The 21,391-nt window shown below is 38.7% G+C and overlaps 1 protein-coding gene across 4 annotated transcripts in view; it reads right to left on the bottom strand.

Moving 5' to 3' along the window:
* slc4a11 (solute carrier family 4 member 11) overlaps nucleotides 1-21,391 on the bottom strand; it is a 104,739-nt gene that overhangs the window by 7,640 nt on the left and 75,708 nt on the right. For all 4 annotated transcript variants that reach the window (XM_005728661.1, XM_005728663.1, XM_005728664.1 and 1 more), the window contains 11 exons: nucleotides 20,325-20,406; nucleotides 18,476-18,599; nucleotides 16,262-16,471; nucleotides 13,231-13,315; nucleotides 12,143-12,268; nucleotides 10,350-10,463; nucleotides 9,150-9,282; nucleotides 7,631-7,704; nucleotides 4,608-4,827; nucleotides 4,075-4,181; nucleotides 1,134-1,299 (listed from right to left, as the gene is read on the bottom strand). In XM_005728661.1, the coding sequence (XP_005728718.1) occupies nucleotides 1,134-1,299; nucleotides 4,075-4,181; nucleotides 4,608-4,827; nucleotides 7,631-7,704; nucleotides 9,150-9,282; nucleotides 10,350-10,463; nucleotides 12,143-12,268; nucleotides 13,231-13,315; nucleotides 16,262-16,471; nucleotides 18,476-18,599; nucleotides 20,325-20,406 (1,441 nt within the window). The remainder of the gene's footprint in view (nucleotides 1-1,133; nucleotides 1,300-4,074; nucleotides 4,182-4,607; nucleotides 4,828-7,630; nucleotides 7,705-9,149; nucleotides 9,283-10,349; nucleotides 10,464-12,142; nucleotides 12,269-13,230; nucleotides 13,316-16,261; nucleotides 16,472-18,475; nucleotides 18,600-20,324; nucleotides 20,407-21,391) is intronic.

Raw genomic sequence — 21,391 nt, 5'->3', positions numbered from 1 at the left:
GTGTGTGTGTGTGTGTGTGTGTGTGTGTGTGTGTGTGTGTGTGTGTAGCCTAAAACTGTAAATATGCTGCCTGAAGGCAGACAGCAGCAGTGCTGTAAAGAAATATGAACACACTGATCACTAGTCGTGCCTCCTGCTCTATGCCCTTGCATATGACATTGGCACCGCTGCATACTGTAAATTACAGTGCATAGGAAACTTTAGGTCATCAAGCATAAATCTAAGTGAAAGAGGATTTTATTGGTGAAGAAGCCTTTAGCTTTATTTTCATTTATATCCACTCAACAACCATATATATAACTTTGTAAGTTGGGATCATGCTGAGAGCCTGTAAAGTCTTTATTCATTTTCAAAATGTTGTCATATTTTTTAAACTAACACGACTGATGGAATCAAATATCTGTGCGGGTGGGGGGAAAAAGTTCAAATGCTTCAAAAAAGATGTAAAGCAAATAAAGCAATGGACCAGATAAAATAACACAAAGAACAAAGCTGCAGCAGAAATAGCTTCAGCTGTTTGGGACTCTTTTATTAATGACATATGAAGGAAGACATGAGGTATAAACAAAGTGAATTCTGTTTACTACTCTTTTTCATCTCACAATGAGTCCCATTTTTAGATATCTTTAGTTCTTTTTCTGAATTTTGAGGACTAGTGGATATCTGCCCTCTGGGGAATTCTTCCATATTTAGAGCAGACATTTAGATCCAATTAATCTCTGTCCAACAAATGTACAAGCTAATGCCAGAAATTCCATCATTATATGTTTTCATTGTAGGGCTGCTAGATGGTTGATGGCTCTAAATTGGCCCATCCAATGCAAATTTAGAAGAACTGGGTAAAAGCTCACATTGTGTTTTGGCTCCGAGGCTTCTTTAGAGCTCTCTGACTGTGACAATTTGACTTCCACCCTCCCCAACAGACTGGAAAATATCCGGTTGAAGCAAATTCCAAAGTGGAGGAGTGGATCTCTAAAACTGACAGCATTCCGAATGGTCACAGGAAGAGTGCTAAGCAAATACTAGAATCAACTCAACTTTCCCCTTGGTGTTGTTAAGCTATTTTCAGTGAAGAGAGTTTTGCAATCATATCTCTTAGATGTCCAACGTCTGCTCAGCATATCAGGATTTACCTGTTTTCTGGTGCGTTCGTCAGTGAAACGACGATGTTCTGGTCGATGAAGATAAGGAGGGCCAGGAGAAAGCCGAGTCCCATGGCGCTGACAACGTTCATGGGCGACAGCCGCTCAAATGGTGCCACGTTGAAGGTGGGCCGGTTATGAACTTTAAACACTGGAACTGTTTCAAAGGAAGAAAATTAAACAAAAAATAAAAACCACGAGTTTAAGTTTATATTACAAAATGATGCCTTAAACCGCCATCATAACTCATATTTAACTTTAGCCTGGGACATGAGAAACATCTGCTTCCAACAAGATTCTTGTATGTGTGAATATACTGAAATTCATTAAGAATATTCTCAAGAAAAGAGCTGTGTAAAATTCATTAGCATTACTCCTATCTCATCACATTCAATCATTACAAACACGACTGTCTCTTAAACTCCTGTAATGACTCATGTTTTTTTCACACCAATAATCATAAGAGAGGCTGGATTTTTTTTTTCAAATGCTGAACATCTTTTTTGGCACACTCTCCTGTCAAAGGCAGTTGAATTAAGTGCAGTTGGTTAAATTTAGGAAGGAATGACAATACAATAATGGCTCTATTATCTTATGACTTATTGTCTCTGGAGGTAAAGCACTTATATTTAAATTCATTTGAGGGTTTGGCACTGATCTCTTTGTTTCTATGTCGACCTCTAGAGAACAGCTGCTGCCTTGGCAACAATGAATGGGGACACAAAATGATGCTAAACAATAGAGGATAAAAATTGAAAATCTCCAATGTGTTTTGGCCTGTGCCTTGATTGGGGAACATAAAAAGACAATAAAGGCGTTAAATAAGAGGGGCCTCGCAGTTAGAAAACATGTTTTGGAAATAAAAAGGTTATAAGTTTGGGAGTATCTTCAAGTAAGTTTAGGATATCTTCAAATTCCTTAAATGGAGCTCAAACAATACCACAGTATGTCACAAAGTAAGAGATTGAGCAATCACTGTGTTTACACTTAGGTTGCTTCAACAATTTTATTTCATAATTGTGTAAAAATGTTAAATGTCTATTCCTGACAAACAAGACACTCAAAAAAGCTCTCAAGAGTAAATTATTAAAATATATATTTATAGATGCATTCAAGAAACGATTTAATGTCTCAGTTATCTTCTATTAAAATGCCGTGACAGACTATAGAGATAAATAAAGTTTTCACAGGCCTTCATAGGAATTAAGAGGATAAGTAGTAGCATAGTGCTGCAAATCACATGCATTTGATTATTGATCATCCGCATGTGCGAGCTCCTCTCTAAAAGCACAAGTTTCGACAGTTTGCAGGTCTGGAGTATTCATGTGTTTGTTAACACAATGCAACAATCCTCCCATGAGTGGCCGTCCCAGCAAATTCACCCCAAGGTCAGACTGCAAGACTGCAGAGATACTATTAAAAGCAAAGAGCTACACTGCAGACTCTTCAGGGCTCCATTAGCCATGTTAAATATTAAAGTTAATGACAGTACAATTAGAAAAATAATGAAACCTCTTATTTCTAAAAAGAGCATGGTAGCACAGGTTAAGAATAATGCACAGCGCCTGTTTTGGGAAAAACCACAACGTATCAGGACAAATACCTTCTACCAACTTTCTAGTATGGTGACAGAGTGCTGATGATTTGGGCTTGTTTTGCAGTCACTAGACCTGGGCAGTTTACAGTTACTGAGTCAACCATGAACTCTGTAGTGGACTGTATCCTTATGTTAAATATGAAGCTGTCTGTCTGCCGGCTAAAACTTGGCCAAACAGTCTGACTCGACAGGATGGTCATCTCAACAATACCAGCAAATCTACAACAGAAAAAGAAAAGAATCCTAGTATTTCAATGGTCCCTGACACAGCCTGACTGAAACGCTATAGTGAGACTTGAAGGGGGTTGTTGCCATTGCACATTGTACTTTTTTGATGACAAATATAGGTTGTTTTCTCAGGCTTATATTATATTATATTATTTTGGAGTGTGTATGTGATGTGTTGGTTGTCTGTTTGTTTGTTTGTACGGACATACTGCAAATCAATTTCCCGTTAGGGACAATAAAGTTACCAAAGTAAAGTTACCAAAGAAGAGAGCTACCTACAAACCTCAATCAAGTGAAACAGCCCTACAAAGAAGACTGAGCCAAACTTTCTCCACAACAGTGCGAGAGACTGACAAAGTCAAAGTAAACAATTACTTCAAGTTATTGCTGTTGAAGGTGGTTCTAAAAGCCAGTGAATCATGGGGTGTACTTATTTTTTCACAGAATTGCATAGAGTCCTGTGAACACTCACTTTATCACATGATTATGTAGTAATTTGAAATGGAATTTGTGTGGGCATTCAAGGTTTAAAGAGTTTTAAGAACATGAATCTCCCCTTACTAAATAGAAAAAAACATGTGCAAGGTTTAATAAATACACAATTACTGAGAAAAGAGAAAACTAATTAACCACTAACCTAGTCTTAGGGACAGTTTCAAGTTTTATTTTGGGGTCTCTTTTGAATGAAGTGGACATTATATAACTGTCGAGCTATACCGCAAGTCTTCCACTAATCACACAGACAATTGATGGTTTAGTTCTTGACTACTCGCAGTAACATCCTTGACCAAGGCAATGAACCTCTATCGCTTTGCGTGTGTGAGAATTGCAAGATACGTTTTCCTCCACCTGTGTCAATGACTTGAATTTACTGGTACAGGCCAAAGTCACAACACCTTCTCCAAAATAAAAGTGTTAGAAATAGGGTGAAAAAAAGTGCTGCACGTGGTCACATGTTTCAAACATTTTTAGTTTTAAAACAGTTTTAAAGTAAGAAACACACTATATTATACTGCATAGTATTATTTATAATGAACATCTTAAATGCACTCTATAACTGCAATAAATAAATTATATTAACACTACCAAGCAATAAATGATACTGACGTTCAATGTCACTGAAAATGTAGGAGCCGATGAAGGAGAACATGAGCACTGAGATTGGCAGGGCACAGTCCGACAGCACCTCCCTCACTTTGGCATGCAGGAACGGACTTGAAGAGAGAGAGGGAGAAAGGAGAAGGGAGTGAGGAGGGAGAGACAAATAATAGAGGAATACAATTACTGTGGACAAGACAAGGACAATGGCTGCAATCCTGACACTGCTTAAGTACCTTGGTCCGCCTTTTACTTACACAATTGAATCGAGCTTTGAGGTTGATTTGATTACTGGGAGCAATCAGAAGTAGAATATTAATGCTTATTAAATCACAGGCTGGAACAGAAGCTTCGACTGAAAAGTGAGCTTTGTAAGAGCTGTCTGGAAAGTTCCTGTAAGCTCTGTCACTCCTGCAATCTTTAGAGTCAAGGCCCTACTCAGCGGTATTCATGCTAGCAGGCAGTGCTCCCATCCAAACACAATTTAAACTTCTCCAGTGATTTATGTTAAGACTGCTGCAGCACTGCAGTGCTGCACATACCTCCTTTTGAACTGGTAGAGAGTATAGCCCATCCATAATGTCCCGAGCATCAGCAGGAGGCAGAGGACAGGTCTCTCTCGACTGCACTGGATGAAGGATTCAGTAAGTGCAAACCCCGCGACCACCTCACTCCTGTTTCCCCCCAGCAGGTCTCCACCTTGAGGAAGGTCCCCTATGCTTCTGTTGGCCAGTGTTGGCGCGTGGTAGTACCTATGAAAGACTGAAATCACATTCATAGTGTTTAGCTATAAACAGTGTTGGGGAGTAATGAAATACATGTTCTGGGGTTACGTATTTAAAATACAAAATAAGTAACTGTATTCCATTACAGTTACCGCTTAAATTGGTGATAATTACAATACAATTACTTTGTTGAAATCAATGTATTACACGGCTGTCTTTTCCTGTTTCATATTTTAGGCTATGCCCTCTCTATCCCCTCTCTAATTTTTGTAATACCACGCACTGCCGGAAACCCAAACAAAAGAGGCTCTAATGCAAGCGTCCTGTTAATGTTGGTGGTGTCAGTTACACAATGGACCCGGAGCCAGCACAACAGAGCCAGCAGTGCACGGGCAGGAATGCATTTCTTACTTGGAAATTCCAACACCACTTCACATTTAAAGAACAAAGGGATGGGCGAAATCTGACCGTGCAATGCAAACTCTGTTTATCAGCAACCATCTGGAAGTCAGTTTGTTTTTAAAAACAAACGTTAGCCTACTGCAACTACCTTGTTTTAGTTGTGGTAGCTACCTGGGTTATGTGCTACTTCAGTATCGTCGATGTACTATTGCTGTGTGATTTATTACTATTAATGAAGGCTGCATTACAATCTGGTAGCTAACAATGTTAGCTCGGTGGCGAGTAGCCTTCAGTAATAGTAACAAATCACACAGGAATAGTGCATTCATGTAGTTGTGAAAAGCATGACAATATATCAAGTAATCCAAAGTATTCCGAATACATTACTCACATTGAGTAACTTAACGGAATACGTTACAAACTACATTTTGGGCATGTATTCTGTAATCTGTATTGGAATACATTTTAAAAGTAACCTTTGCAACACTGGCTATAAAATGCATCGTTAGTGCCAACAGATTCCATGTGAACCATCAGAGATACAATGAACAGACAATCACAACAAGTATGCTGCCAAAGTCTGGTATAGTAAATGAAGCAATATCACAGATCTCAAATGAAATCCAAAACTTACAGCTGACATATTTATAATCCTTTAAAAAAAAAAAATTGATTGGATTCCTATTAAACAGGAAAATCTTGAAATCTTTCAAGAAGCCTTGAATATAACCTAACCAAAGCTACAAAAAAATGTCCATCATGCTCAGGTTGCATTGTTCATGTTGCAGTCAACACAGAAAAGGCAAAGAAACAAGTCTTTTAATAATGCTTAAATCTTTCATGAAGAGACACGTGAGAGTAACTGTCAGTACTGCTGGGGATAAAACTTTGAAAGCGAGATAAATCTCATCTGAGTTATGCCTCTACACTGAATGCCCATCAACCAGGCTGTAAAATACTCAAGGTGCTATTTTTCTTGTATGTTTGGGTGTTTGATGCCAGTGTTCTCTGTCCAACCACTAAATGAACCAGTAACCTTTGTGATAATCTAAACTAATCAAATTTAGCAGAATAGGCAGAGTCTGGATTAGGGGTGAAATGATGGGGAAACAGCACAGAATACGTTATCTACACCTGCTTTAACAAACTCTGCCTAGTTTGCTTAAATCAGTCTTTGCACCCATAAGGACTGCAGAATAAATAGCTCACCAACTGTAATGTGTGGCTAAAGGCTGGGATTTTAAGCTCAGTGGAGATGGTTTTCCTGCCATTGTGACTTAGAATGAATGCACAACTTTGTCTCTATTAATTTCATAATGAGTGCAACATAATACCTTCTAACATCACTTTTGAGGAATAGTGTGCGAGATGACTAGCTCCCTCCACAGGTCTTTTCATCAAACAGGGATAAAGTTTCAGGCTAGGCGAGGTTGTGCAGGTGACTAGATACAGCCCCAAACTGTATTCATTTGTGTTAGTGGAAAATATTTTGGAGGAACAGTGTCAGCAAAATAGCATAGGTTAATGTTATGGTAATGGCATATGAGCTCGGAGCGTATTTTACAAATGGCTTCTGAAAATTGAACTATTGCACTGGCAATCTACAAAACAGGAGAACACTGCATTCAAAATAAATTACATTCAGCTATCGTCATCTCATTTTTGTGAAATTAAATTGTGTAAAATATTTATGATATGGGACCATAAAAGCTGGGGTGGTATAATATAGCTGCAGATGGGGTTCAAAATCTGGACTGATTAATTTCTAAAGCCTCTCAACCTGCTGACCCACAACAGTAACAAATGACCTCGTATGGTATTTCTGTCTCCCTACTATTTTAAAAGGTAATATTTCTCAACATATGCTTGTTTATCTAAATTTACTAATTGAGATCATATTATTATATTACCTGTGGTTCACTAGTAAGTCATTTGGCAGGTGACTGTCTAACACTCTTTTGGTCTTTTATGTTTTGCTGTCAGGGTATTAAATATAAGTCTTTAGCTGTTATTATGAAAGAATTCTATCTGGCCTCACCATCACAATAAACACAGTTTGTTTCTTGATAAGTATTCGATTTTAAGAGGTGCAGAGGACTGCAGAAGGAATATAGAAACACTGGAAGAAACTATTTGACAGTTTTTAATTAAAAGGACTAAATGATTAGTTGAAGAGATCTTATGACTCTCAGCTGCCCACTTAAATGATAATCTCAAAATTCACTTACACATAATAATGTGTATGTATGTGGCAGTGAAGGCCTTTATTTTCTTTATCTTTCGGGGCTTAGAAATCACATCAGACACGAGCTTGCGGCAGATTCGACAGCAGGTGTGTTGAGTTAGCCGACTACTTGATTTGATTTTCACCACAGAAAGGCAACGTGTAAACAACTCACAGAAAAAAAAGATATTTCTCGTGTGTGTCATGAACTTACTTTTGACTGTGCCTTTCACGGCATCAACCACAAAAGCAATGGAAATGAACAGGGCAATGACCTCCTCTGTTGACCTAAACACATTACACAATTAAGACCGTTGTAAGACAGTAAAAACTAATATAAATACATATAAATAAAAAGGACACCCATAATAAAAAAAACACATAAGGAAATGAAAATTAATGAATTAACAAACATATTTTCAGAATAAAGTGTGCATTACTGTTTTCTTATAATTGATACTTTTTTACAGTCTTGTGTTTTTAGGGTACATAAAAGGGTTTTCTTGTATTAGCTGCATTAGTCCAATTAGAGATCATAGGTGGCGCAGCTGTGGTTACCAAGTTTCTTTGTTAACCCGGGTTTTCATAGAGAGCTCAAATAGAACGGCTGTTTGACGGCTTGTTTGAACCTCCTTCCATAGAAAATGCAGCGACTACTTCAGTCAAGAGGAACACGTCACAGAGCTCGACTATGACACAAACACGCATTGTCTAAAGGCAAGACAGGAATGTCGCAAACATTGTTAATGTTATAAATTCATTAGTTAAATATTTATTTCAACACAGAACGCACTCTCAGCATTATCATTTAACCTTAAGGTTCCACATTAGAGCTTATAAATACTTCAAATGGAAGCTCAGGAATACTCAGGAAGTCCATTTAAGTCTGACACTGACCAATAATGAAGAATAACCCTCCATGGAAATTACTTAGTTAATTTCACTGCCTATATAAGACACTCTGTGATAAATACATACAGAGTAATTCATTTTATAATCTCCATTAGCTGATATACTGGCAGTATGACACCAACTTTGCAATAAAATACAACTATAATGCATCACCAACTAAATGGATGCGGTTCCTAAGATAACACAGTAGCAGGATTTACAGGTCAGTATCATAAAACCAGCCGAACAGCAAATTGCTGCAAGTCCCATAACGAGAGTTGGCGCTGTTAGCCAAGTACCGAGTGGGAAGTGCATTACAGCTGGTAGGTGTTTGAATGCATGCTGGTCTGGCAGAATTTGAGTATAAATATATTTATTAATCAAAATTATGGACTCTTATGTATGGAAATTTCAATGCAAGATATTTCCCAATCTGTGAACCAAAACAAAACTAAAAACTGTGTTTCAAATTTACTCAAACTGTGTAACACATACTTTTTTCAAATTAACCAGAGTTGCACTGATTGCAATGTTATGCCACACATGCCTGTAGAGTAAATATAAACTACCTTTAAAATAAGTAAATGGAGCACATAGCAGTTAAAACTACTTAAAAATACTAGAATATAAAAATAATAATAATACATTTCAAACATTGATTGTGTGCATTCTTTAAAAACATCCTGCTGTCCCATAAAGTTTTCTGTTGTTACAAGACTATTTAAAACATTTTTCTATATGACAGAAAGCAACCAAAATAAAAGGAAACTCAAAGTGATTAAAAAATTGGACTTTAAAAATTAAAATACTCCAACATATAAAATCAGGAATATGAAGGACACCTTTTGAAGAGCTTCATGAGCAGACTGACATTGAAGATTCCTCCCAGGATGAGAAAGAGGCAGTTCCACAACCCAATGCAGGCGTAGAAAGCTGGGAAATCCAGGTTGTAGTCGTCACAGATTCCTCGGATCACTGTGTTCCAGTTGCACATGTGCACATGTAAACAGACAGACAAATAAACCACATATAATAAATACGCATTATGAAACTAAGTAACACAATTGCTATGCTAATTTTGTGATAGTGAGAAAAAAAATGTTACAAAAGAACTTCATTACAGATTTCTCTCCCAGCAAAGACTGACTTGTACACACACAAGTACAGACACATAAACAATGACTGGAAAAAAATTTAATTCATTCAAACATGAAAGGACAAAAAGAACTGTAATAGGTTTGTTAAAACCATAACAATTTTAGTTGTAATCTTGAGCAGATTTGTACGCAGATGAGTTACAGCTTTACAAACAAGCCATTGTTCTGCTCAGACAGGCTGCTGGAAATGTGCTATAATTATGCCCATGAGAATGCGCATAGCACAGTTCTAACCCATTTACTTCAAAGATCATCACACCACAAACCTAACAAACAGCCTTGGTATTAAAACTACATCTTGGCATCGGAGTTGCTGCTTTTCCTCATCATGGCCTGATACTGCAGCTTCCAGCCGTCAAGATCGTTTAAATTCCAACCAACAAAACATCGCTGTTGGGTAAAAACCATGTAACAGTTTATGCGCTGTCTCTCTCTGAACTGAACCTAAAGTTTACATGTTTGTGAATGCGATGAGTGACTCTCCTGACCCGCAGGCCCCTGGAACCAATCATTACATAACCACAGTGCGCAAAAAAAAAAAAAAAAAAGTTCTGCTCCTCATTCTTGAAAAAAAAGAAACAAGTTTTTGAAGATTTGTGCTTTTTGCTTGACTGCACCAGGAACACTCATTAAGGGCACATGTGTGAGCTAACAGCTTAATTACTCTAGTGGTACCGCTTTCTGGTAAAAGCAAGAGCAGATGAGGACAAGAGTTTTTGGCTGGTGTTCGACATGGTTGGGTGCTTCTTTTTCTTGATTTTTGACGTAATCTTCTTAGTACTCCACCCACTCTCAGCCTTCCATTCAAACTGGCTGTCAGCAGAAACTGTGAAAAGATAAGTGCATCTTGATTGAGATGAGCTGAATGACAGCGGGGAAGCCTACCGCTGATGAAAATGGCGAGGGGAGCTGTGGTTAGAGGGATGACTAGAGGAGAGCCGGCAAACAACGAGTAGATGACCCCACCGATACTCTGGCCAATGATGGTCTTCCGAACATCTGGAGAGAGATGACACACAGAGAACACACAGCGTGAAGCTCTGATTAATGTGCATGAGTGACTGCTAGGGTTCCTTTGAAGCTGAAGTAAGTTACATATGAATTTTTCAGATAAGATACGTTAACTTTGGAAATAATATGTATATTTTTTCCCTTTTTGTTTTTTTAAACAAAACAGCTAACGTGATGCCTTTTCCACCCCCACCGAGTACATAATTATGTGAATGTTTTCCAAAAAAGAGGCTTCAATGTTTCACTGTTTTACTATGTGTATGGTCACCTGAAACTTGCAACTTTTGAACAATCATCAGCTCACAACTATATGTCTTAAGCTCAGACTTAAAACAGAAAAAAAGTGAAGGTCAAACATACAAGAGAAAAATACTTAGTAAGGAAAGTGCTTACTCATATAGCACAATGAATAAAGGAGAATTACTACTAGATTTTGGCACTACTTACAGAGACCAAACGTAGCCCTTTCTGGTCTTATCCAACAGTATCGTGCAACAGTCTTGAGCCACTACTCATTTGTTTAGATTTTTCTCTCAAGGAGCTAGAAATTCTTGTGATTTAAAAAAAAAAAAAAAAAAAAGTAGTCTTACAAATTGGCACCATTGAGTCTATTCTGTATTTCCCCATATGTCTGCATGTTTCGATAAATTACTGTAAGTTTTTCCAATTTTCCTAACCAAATATAAAGAAATAAGACTTTTGAACACTAATGTGTTACTATTTAGTAACTCAGTGCATTCATTAGCCATGTTATCAGCTAGAAGGTAAAGAAAGTAGCTAAATCACATTTTTCTGAGCTAAAAACGTAAAAACTGGGTATTGTGAATTTTAAACAGGTGCTAATATTTGCTTATTACTTGTCAACTATGGAAATAAGGAACTGCTTTGTTTATTTTGAAATGTCCAGTAGTGGAAAGTTATAAAATTAAATTTTTTTAAAAGTGATTGGCTGTTTATGTTCTCTAAATATTTTTGTACAAAAGGAAGATTATTTTCAGTTGAATTAATTTTATTTATTTAGCGCAAATTCACAACAGTCACCTCGTGGCATTTTACATTGTTGGGTAAATGCCCTAAAATACTAGACTTGCTAACCATGTCATAGGTCTGTTGTGGGTGTGTGTGTGTGGGCTGTTCATTGCTTTGTGTGTGTACTGAACTGTTTGACATTCTTTGTTAAAACGTCATTAAAATTATTTTTAAAAAAAATGTGTACTGTGTTTCATAATACTGCCTCAAGGAATTGTTTATTATGTAAAAAAGTGTTTTAATGTGTGAAAATACCCCATATACATGAAATGGAGATTATCATATAGATATGATTCAAAACATTGCAGTATATTCTAATCTATGTAGTAAAATACTGTGGTCAGTGGTTTTGCACTGAGGTCTAGCAGGACAAGCACAGAGATGACAGAGACCAAAAGAAGATCATTGGCAACCTTAATTAATGCTGCTTCTGTGTTATAATGAACTCTAAATCCTGACTAAAACTCTTCTTTCTAATTTTAAACTTTTATTTTTCAACAGTTATTTTCTTAAACAATTGATAAAATAGCTGTTTTTACACCCAGCACTTGATACTGACATGGAAAAATTTGCAGGAGCTCAAGAATCCCAATCTGAGAAAAGCGTTCATGTTTCTAGATTTAAGTACATGTTCATACCGATCTCGCCACGTGTGCTCTCATCATTGAGGGAGCCGAAAGCAATGGCAGGGAGGAGGATGGCAATGTAGAGGAAGATGGCTGTGGTCATGTACTTCAGCAGGGTTTTATTACTGCCAACTATACCTGAGGGGAGACAAACACAAACACATGAGTCATATTCACCTCATAATGGAGCGGAGGAGGCTCAACACTTTAATTTCAAAACGGCAAGAACATTAGCACAGTTCATCATTCAGTGCCTCTACATCTATAAACACCCAGTTCATACAGTAAAAATATTCTACGGAGGATTACGCTACCTGCTGCCCTTTTAAAATATGAGTCATTTGTTTTGGTTTCGTGTCATCCATCATTTTGCAAGAGCAGTTACCCAAATGATGGATAACTCATTTTGGAATAAAACACTTTAATTGGGCTCTAATGTGATCACAACAATTTTGGTCCTGTGACCTTCATCAGATAATCATTCTCTGATGACGCTCACAAGACAGAAATATCTTGATTTTGTTACTGCCCAGTCAATGTGTTTGGTTGGTGTGACACGAGGAAAGACTGAAAGAAAACAGCTGAAGAGGAAATGCTCCTAGAAAACTCTTTACTCCGTCTGCTTTTCTTTACAACAGACAACAATATTGAATTACACAGATTAATCTAAAATATTTCTACACAAGCTATTCTAGCAACTAATTAACTAACATTAAAAAAAACAACCTCAACACTGAGTAAGATGTACATTTATTTGACTTGAGACACAAAAGCTCTTTCATGTTTGGCAGCAGTGTGACTTGATGAGTCGATAAAACCACCAGCTGGATGCGTTTGCAATGAGAATGTATAGTATGCAACGTGTGTGAAAGTCTCGTGTCTGATGACTGAATACTGGACATATGGAAACATATGAGAGCAGTAAGGCATCCGAGATTTTATGTCATTTTAGCAGGAGATGACCCTAGACGTGACACAGATGCAGCACAGATGTAACTGAGGCAAAGGGTGACAGACAAATGAGGAGCTGCCAGAAGTACCACAGTGTGCCATAACAAGCAAGATGATTCATTTTCACTACAAGTTCAGGTCCAGCCTACCATCTGTGAAGTCAGAGGGGTAGAAAGGCAGCCTGCGGCAAAAGTCCTCATAAATTCCCCGGCCAGCTTTGAAGAAATCTTTACACTGTGAAGATAAGACAAAAGATTACTTTTTAAAAATGAGAAATAGTCTCACTGATGGAGTCCCACCTGCACCACCTTTCGTCAGGAGAATTACGTATCACACTGTAGAACAAGAGCAAAGGAATCAACGCTGTGATATAAAATGAAATAATGTTAAACAAACCAACATATGTTCCACATTATAGAAGAAAAAGCCACTCTATGGCTTGATGACGACACACTAGTGGCAGTATCTTCACGATGATGTGAGCTGGGATGTTTTCCAATGAGAACTGTACCTTTTTACAACTCAAAGTATCAGACACTTAGATGAAGATGCCTCTCATACAGACCACTCGAAGAAAGGAAGACAAAGAGTTTCCCTGCTGCAGAGTTTAAGTTCATTAGAGTTACCAGCTTTAGAAAGCAGCAATTAACAGCAACTCAGATTAGTGCCAGGAGTTCAAATAGCAGATACATCTCAGCATCAGCTGCTTAGAGGAAAACCTGCTGCACAGACGCCACTATTGAGGAAGAACAATGATAAGAATTTGGCTCAGTCAAGGAGCACAAGGAGTAGAAATCTTTTTTTTTTTCCATCCTAGTCCGATTACGATGTCAACTAGGTGAATCGTTGGTATCTGACATTAAAGAAAAGATGGTGGCACAGGGGTCCAACGACTAAAGGGGTCAAACGACTAAAATCGGCCAACACACAACCCCAGGGAGATAGGGGTTGTGTGGCTGTTGATTTACAGGTCCAGGCTGGTTAACTAATGGCCAGATACTGTTTCTAATGAAGAAGCAAAACTGATGGAGTGACTTTTTCCTCTGTCGAATCTGGATTTGGGTGCACAGTAAGATCACTGTATCACATGTAGGTCGTTCTGCCAGTATCATTTTCCCTGTCTATAGGAGGCATCGCCCCAAAGTAGCTGAAACTAAACGGAGATGAGCATTTCAATTAAACCCATAATCTTAAATTATGTCCCTCTTGATGCATATGGCTCTGTTTTGCTTTTAGGCATTTTGCTAATTTAGTCTGCCTTATCCACAGTGACCTTGAAGAGTAATAAAAGCCAGAGGCTGTATCCAGCTCTGAAACCTCGTTTTATTTTAAACACGCATTGCAGTGGACAATGACACATTTAGATTAAAAGTTGCACATTTGATGATTCAGCTAAGACGCTGGTGATTCCACTGGGGGGGATCTTTGAAAGATCATTTGAGTCATGACCATTAATGGCGTAGTTCTTAAAAATCATATAATCTAAAACATAGCAAGTAAAGCAGCATATTTGGATTTGGATGTACATTTAATGGGATCCCCGTGTCTCCAAAAATGACTGGGAAAGACAGAGAGACGACAGCATCAGTGACGGAGAGAAGACTCAGTATAATTTTACACAAGACAGGAAGAGAATGGTTATAAAGAGCCGTGTGATTTAAAGGAGACGTGAAGTGTTTCATTTTAAAAGATGAGCTTTCAGGTTACACCAGACAGGGAGTAAATGTGTAGCCCTGATTAAGCTTATTAAGCAAATTATCCAATTACCCAGTGTTTCATTTTCTTGTTGAACATAGTATTACGCAATGAAGTGGAACGGATGATGATAGGGGGTGGCTGAGTGGGAAAAGCTCCCAGGAAAATCATTCTGGCCTCATTTGTCATCCTAAAAAGTTTGGATGGTCTATGACAGATCAAAGGTATTTACATCACACGTAAACAACTTTTTTTCTCCAAGCTGGCTAGTTTTAGCTACACATGCTTGCTCGACAATGACTGTTCATTCATTAAATCCCTATACATCATGGAATTATTTATTATTGCAAGGAACAATGTGTGTGTTTGTGTGTGTGTGTGTGTGGGGTGAGGGGGTTGCAATCACCAGCTTTTGGCTCAAGTTCGATAAACAAAAGTCTCAGAGAGGAATTACCGTCCACCTGTTTGCCATTCGTTCTGATGGAGTGAGGCAACAGAAAGGAAAAACATAAAAACACAGCAGCAATTTGACCTTTTTTCTTAAAGTACTGGAAAGTGGTTTGCTGTTGCGGGTGGTCCAGTGTCAATTTTGGATGTGGAACAAGGAGAAGGCGGACTGGCTGGCTTTTTCCCTGTAATTTTCTTTCTTATTTTATCATTTTCCGTTTCCTCTTTATTCCACCTGCTCCCCCTCCCCCATCACTTCTTTCCCTTTTCACTCCATCTGTCTTTCCCCATACAGCCCTCTGTCTCTGAGTGGCACTGAGCCTTTCAAGCCCTGGGATAAACACCTAACAAAATCCTTTGCTGTATAAAAAACAAACAAAAAAAACAAGGGGAAATGTCTAGGAGCTGTGGCATGCCAGTGGCAACATTAGGAAGAGATGTCGGTCCGTGGCATTGAGCAGAGCCCCTCTGGAGGTGTGTGTGCACGTGTGTGTGTGTGTGTGTGTGTGTGCCGGCGAGCACATGCACATGTAACTAAGGCGTGGGGAGTTCTGACAGGACTGTGAGAGATGTAAGGTCATTTACCCACTGAGGAGGCCTGGCAGGAGTTGATGCTGATTGATTAGGGGGAGAGAAAAGATTGAAGAGTCAAGCCAGTCGAGCGAGGAGGAGAGGAGGAGTGAAGGGGGAGGAGGAAATGGTGCTGAAGGTTGACGAAGGGAGAGAAAGAAAGAAATACAAAAGAAATAAAAATAATAATAATTGTACTGTATGTGCGCAGTTCTCTGTTCTATACACAATCATAAGGATGTGAGATGATCAAGAAATAAGCAAAAGGTAAGGGGGGATGAGGCAAACGGAGGAAAGGAAGAAGACCTCAAATATAACATCATCACAAGTTCTAACCAATCACAGGCACCATTTCAGGGCACCAAGCACGACTCGTAATGCCTTCACATCACTTCAAAATGTGCGGAAACGTGTCTAATCACCCAGCACTGACACACACTCGCACACTCATAGATTTTCCTTGCTGACCTTGAGGGGTTTATGACTGCGAGGGTCAGTCTCCTCCTTCCCCAGAGCAGTTGGCTTCTGGTTGGCCGCCGTGAGCTGGTGCCTCTGGAACACCAACGCTTCCTTAAACTCCTCCTGTGTCTTTGTCTCCAGGAGCTTCTGCCTGAAGGAGATGTCGGAGAAGAGGGTGGCGAATGTGCGACCCAGCTCCATCGCCGTCTTGGTACTTTTCTACGAAAAAAAAAAAGAAGCAAAGTGATACAAAATTTAAATCACGAATACCTCCTACATTTCTTTGCTGATCATCCGTTTGTTCTATACAGTTGTTTGTATACCGATCAATCACTACATGTGTAACTGCCTGTTTTAAAAAATATATAGGTAAATAGAAAGGCAAAGGTGGGCGAGGGGTGGGAGCATACTGTCTTTAACTAGGTTATTATAAAACTGTGTTTGCGACATACCAAATATTAGAATTAATACCAGCTGCAGAGGTGTTATTGATATGTTTTTCTGTGATGCACTGCAGATATACAAAACTTCAAAACCTCTTTTACAAAGGAGAGACTTTTTCATACTAAAGAAATACTTTTTAATTGCAAAACATATTTAAGTATTTAAGGTCAATAGTTTGCCCATGCCAACTGGAAAAATGTGCTTGTAGAAATTGATGAGCACCCTGCTGCCAACATAAAACTCAGAGGGCAGCATGTCAGACAGGCAAAAAGCTAGAGGAGTTTCTTTGAGGGTAACATTACATGAAACAGTTAATGAAAACAGAACTTTTTTTTAAACAAAGGTCATGTCTTTATACCATATTCAGTCTGGTTAAAGAGAGGAAGGAAAAACAGGGGGAAACAGTTTCTAGACAGTTCTGTAAATGGTGGTTGATGGAAACGGTCCATTCTTACACATGCTAGATCACATACATTTGCCAACCAAAGGAATTTCTATCATCATTACCATCATGCCCCTTCAAAGATTTTTCTCTGAGAAGCATTCACCATCAAGGATAATTGAGGCATAATAATGCTTTATGTTTACTTGGGGCTTAGATTAATGTCTCTGAAAATACCATTAGTGGTTCTGATTGCTGCCAATAAGACTGGCGAGGAGGGTGCTGTAGGCACCACTGAAAGAAATAAACATAAATGAGGGTTCATGGGAAAAGAGATAGAAACAAGCAAATATACAGAAAACATAATGCAACAAGCTGAAGCATAACCGATAACCAGGTTTCCTCTTCCTCGACTGACCACCTACCCAGTGGTGAAAATTACATACTTGGGTGGATACCAAAGTAAAAGTGAGGAAAGCATGAAATCTCTCTTCTTCCCAGCAGGATGGGGGTTGGGAAGTAGAGGGTTTTCACCTGGTTTGGGGCAACAATCAGAGTCAACTGAAGGAGGGAGTGAAGTGTGTGTATGCGAGTCGAAAGCTGAGGATGAAGCAGTGGAGGACAGAAGGGATGAGTGGGTTGATGGGAAGGAGAAAGAGTTCATGGTTTGGATGGGAGGGAGGGACATTACAGGATATGGGTCTCTCCAGAAGCTCTTCAGAGCTGAAGAAAAACAGCAAACGCAAACACAACAGTGACCCGAAAAGTTCAGCAACAGAGAGGCCCTTGAACTGATTTCAGTTCAGGAGTCAATTTGGCCATTTAGCAGTTCTGACATCATATCTGTCAGTGTTTCAGATATTTTCAGATACATATCTAAATATATGTATATAACGCAGAAATAGACAGATTATATCTTCACAAATAAAAACCGTATAGACCCTAAACATCATGCGGCCTAACCAATATTTAATTTGTGGTGCTACAATCATGTAACATTATATAATAATATATAATAGATTTGTGGTTTCTTCTGCTTTGCATTTTGAATTAAAATAGCAGAAAATCCTTTAAAGCCAATCTGTGCATTTTTTGTACAAAAAAAACAAACAAACAATAAAGATAAGAATTATACTGATTTTATAATTTTATTCAAAAATGAATTTGCTTTGAATTATTTTTTTAACCTAACTGGACAGGTCGACGGGCACAATAAAGAACAATAAAACAGATTTTTAATTACCAGGAAAAATATTTTGTTAAATCACACTGGGCTACAAGTGAACATGAAATGAAATAATCAAAATGAATAAATGAAATAGGAACTAATTAACAAGTGACTAACCAGCGAAGACATAAATCTCATGTATCATTCCCTATGCCTGTGGGTTAGTTACCATTTTGAGAGGGGCCAGTATCAGGATGACATAGCGGACCTCGCAGCAGTTCTCCCCCCAGTTTTGTGGCCTCTCCAGGCGGGAGATGCACACATGACGTTTCTGGAGATGCTTCACGTTGCAGCTGGAGCACAGAGGGAAAAGAAGGAGGTTTTATAAATGTCAACACCTCACTTCACCGCCAGCGCCCTTCATTTCCATAGATTAACCTCTTTCTCGACAGCAACACTTAGACAATATTCAAATATGCCAGGTGAGCTTGCATTCACTTCAGCCACAGTATAGGAATGCATGTGAACATACATACATAATATTTAAATATCACGTCATGCATATTTAAACATGGTCAGTGTAAAAAGTTTCGCAGTGGTCGCAGCAGATGGCCCCGCCCCTCCCTGAGCCTGGTTCTGCCAGAGGTTTCTTCCTGTTAAAAGGGAGTTTTTCCTTCCCACTGTTGCCAAAGTGCTTGCTCATAGGGGGTCATGTGATTGTTGGGTTTTTCTCTGTATCTATGAAGCGCCTTGAGGCGACTTATGTTGTGATTTGGCGCTATATAAATAAAATTGAATTGAATTAAAAAGGCTTTTTAAAGATTCATATAATTTCCATGCTCAGAAAACCACTCAGTGATGCTTCCTGGCTTATCATCCTCAAAGACGGCACTCCCATGTGGTAATGTTGGATCATAATATGACGGGTATCACTCAAAACGTTGCATTTCTGTTTATTTTACTTGCCCCCTTTCCTCTAAGAAAGAAAGTATACAAACCACACCAGTGAAAACGCCACCTAGTTCCCAAGACCCTTACCTTACTAAATTTTCACCTCTCAATCCTAGTCTCAGTCGCCTGAGGTTACTTCTTCCTTCCATCCTTACGAATGTCTTTTTCACAGATCTAAATCCAAATGTCACTTGAGTCACTAGTCCCAGTAAAACACTAGCCAATTGAACAGTCTTTGTTACTGAAACTCCTGCCATCTGTTCCCCCCAAAATGAACACACTTTCAAAGTCTCTTACATCTTTTCCTCTTGGCATCTTGATACAAAATCAGAATATGCTTAGCATTTTTAGACCTGCAACAGAGAATGATTGGATATTAACTACCTAATTGTAACAAGCGGCACACACGTGGAAACATCTGCATTTCTGTGTTTCGCTGTTTGTTCATTTATACTTTTTCCCCCCTGATTTGTTACTCGTTTGTATTATTGACATTTATGCACAGCTGACCCTGGATACATTTTTTAAAAAGAGATTATATATTATTTCAGTTGTACTTGATTTGGTGATGATGTCATCCTTTCCTTTGCATTACGTTTACCACCAGGAAGCCTGTTAACATGACACGAGAAGAAAAAAAAATATCCACCTGCAGTGACTGAATGCTCCAGAGCGCACTTTGCGATTGTTCTCTGCTTCTTCAGCGTGGAGATGACCACCAATTTGAAAGGTAGGGAAGTAAGTGCAAGTAAGTGCAAGTAATTTACTAACTTGCACATTCAGTCAGATAATCGACTATAGGACAGAGCAGAGAAGGCTGTGTTGCAACACAGGTAGGGTGACTTCATTCTCTATGAAGGACACCATACCCCGGCAGCTGTATTCAGCACTTACTGTAATATGCTAAAATCAAAATCTTGTTTTCAATGTGAGTAGTAATGTATGTAACATAAAATACACCTATAATCTATAGTGATGAGCGTGAATGTTAAAAATAATCAATTTATAACTACATAAAAGCATAAATGAGTAATAAGAGAAAGCATCTTATAACACATTATTATAAATACAACTCTTTCTCTCGGCTCCCTCACACACATGTACATACACACATATATTTTGCTTACAGGATGCAAAGCCAGGACTGCTGGTACTGGACCCCTGTGGCGGTTGCTGTAACTCCCTGGATCGTCTCTGAAAGCAGGTGAACTGCAGACCAAAAAGTCAGAAGTCAAACAAATGATATGAGATCAAGTGTCACATACTCGAAGCCCCCCTGAAAAGTGTTTAACTCCTGTGTGTGTGTGTCTTAGAAATCCATGTCATCCCTTAAGAGTAGCTGACTGTAACAGTGTTAAACTCTATAAAAACGCGTTACCACATTAATAGGAGTACCTACTGTTTAAGTTTACAAAATTCATGCATTTGAAAACACAAATTAGCTTAGATTTCATTTTTTAATATGGCCCAAAAGGCATCATTTAAAAGCCTAAAAACATTCAACTGAAATCTTGTGCCTTTTCTGCTGCGCCAAACCTCTCGATGTGTCGTCTACATCAGAAGCGTCTAACAAGCTCGCCTTCTGGTTTAGACAGTATCGCCAGGCTGCGCTGTGTGCACCACGACAAGCTAATAAGGGTGTCCATCCAACCTTGGAAAACACCACGCTCATGTTCACAGATTAAAAAAAACATTTCATTATGCTGCCATGTTTACAGAGCACAAATCATTAAACATGGGCAACTGGGGGCACTGCTGAAGCCAGCTCATTGCTTCCTAATAAGAGGAATCTCCCTTCCGCTGTCTCCCGCTGAGAGTGATGAATAATAGTGTTTTGGGGGACATTCTTCAGCAGCCCCGAATATCCCAAACCCCTCCAGAAGATTCAGTATGTTTTGCTTCGCAACATCCTCTTCAACTCATTAGTACTGAGAAAATTACAGGGTGGAAATGTTTTGTATCGTAAGCAGCGGGGACGATCATTTCCATATCATTCTGATTTTCCCTGCCAGTGGTTTTTCTCTCTCTTATTCCATCTGTCTTTGTCTTTCTCTCCATCACTCTTCTTTTCTCTCCCTCTGCCTTGCCGTCTCATCAATAAAGTATCCTCCATTCATGCCAGAAAATGATGGGCGTCACCATGACAACAGTATCACAGTGCTCAAGGAGTGAGAGAGCCAGGAGGGGAGAAATG

Source organism: Pundamilia nyererei, unplaced genomic scaffold, assembly GCF_000239375.1.
Source record: "Pundamilia nyererei isolate P.nyererei 1_Seehausen unplaced genomic scaffold, PunNye1.0 scaffold00029, whole genome shotgun sequence".
Lineage (NCBI taxonomy): Eukaryota > Metazoa > Chordata > Actinopteri > Cichliformes > Cichlidae > Pundamilia > Pundamilia nyererei.
Note: the sequence above shows the minus strand (reverse complement) of the source record. Positions and strands in the feature narration are given on the sequence as shown.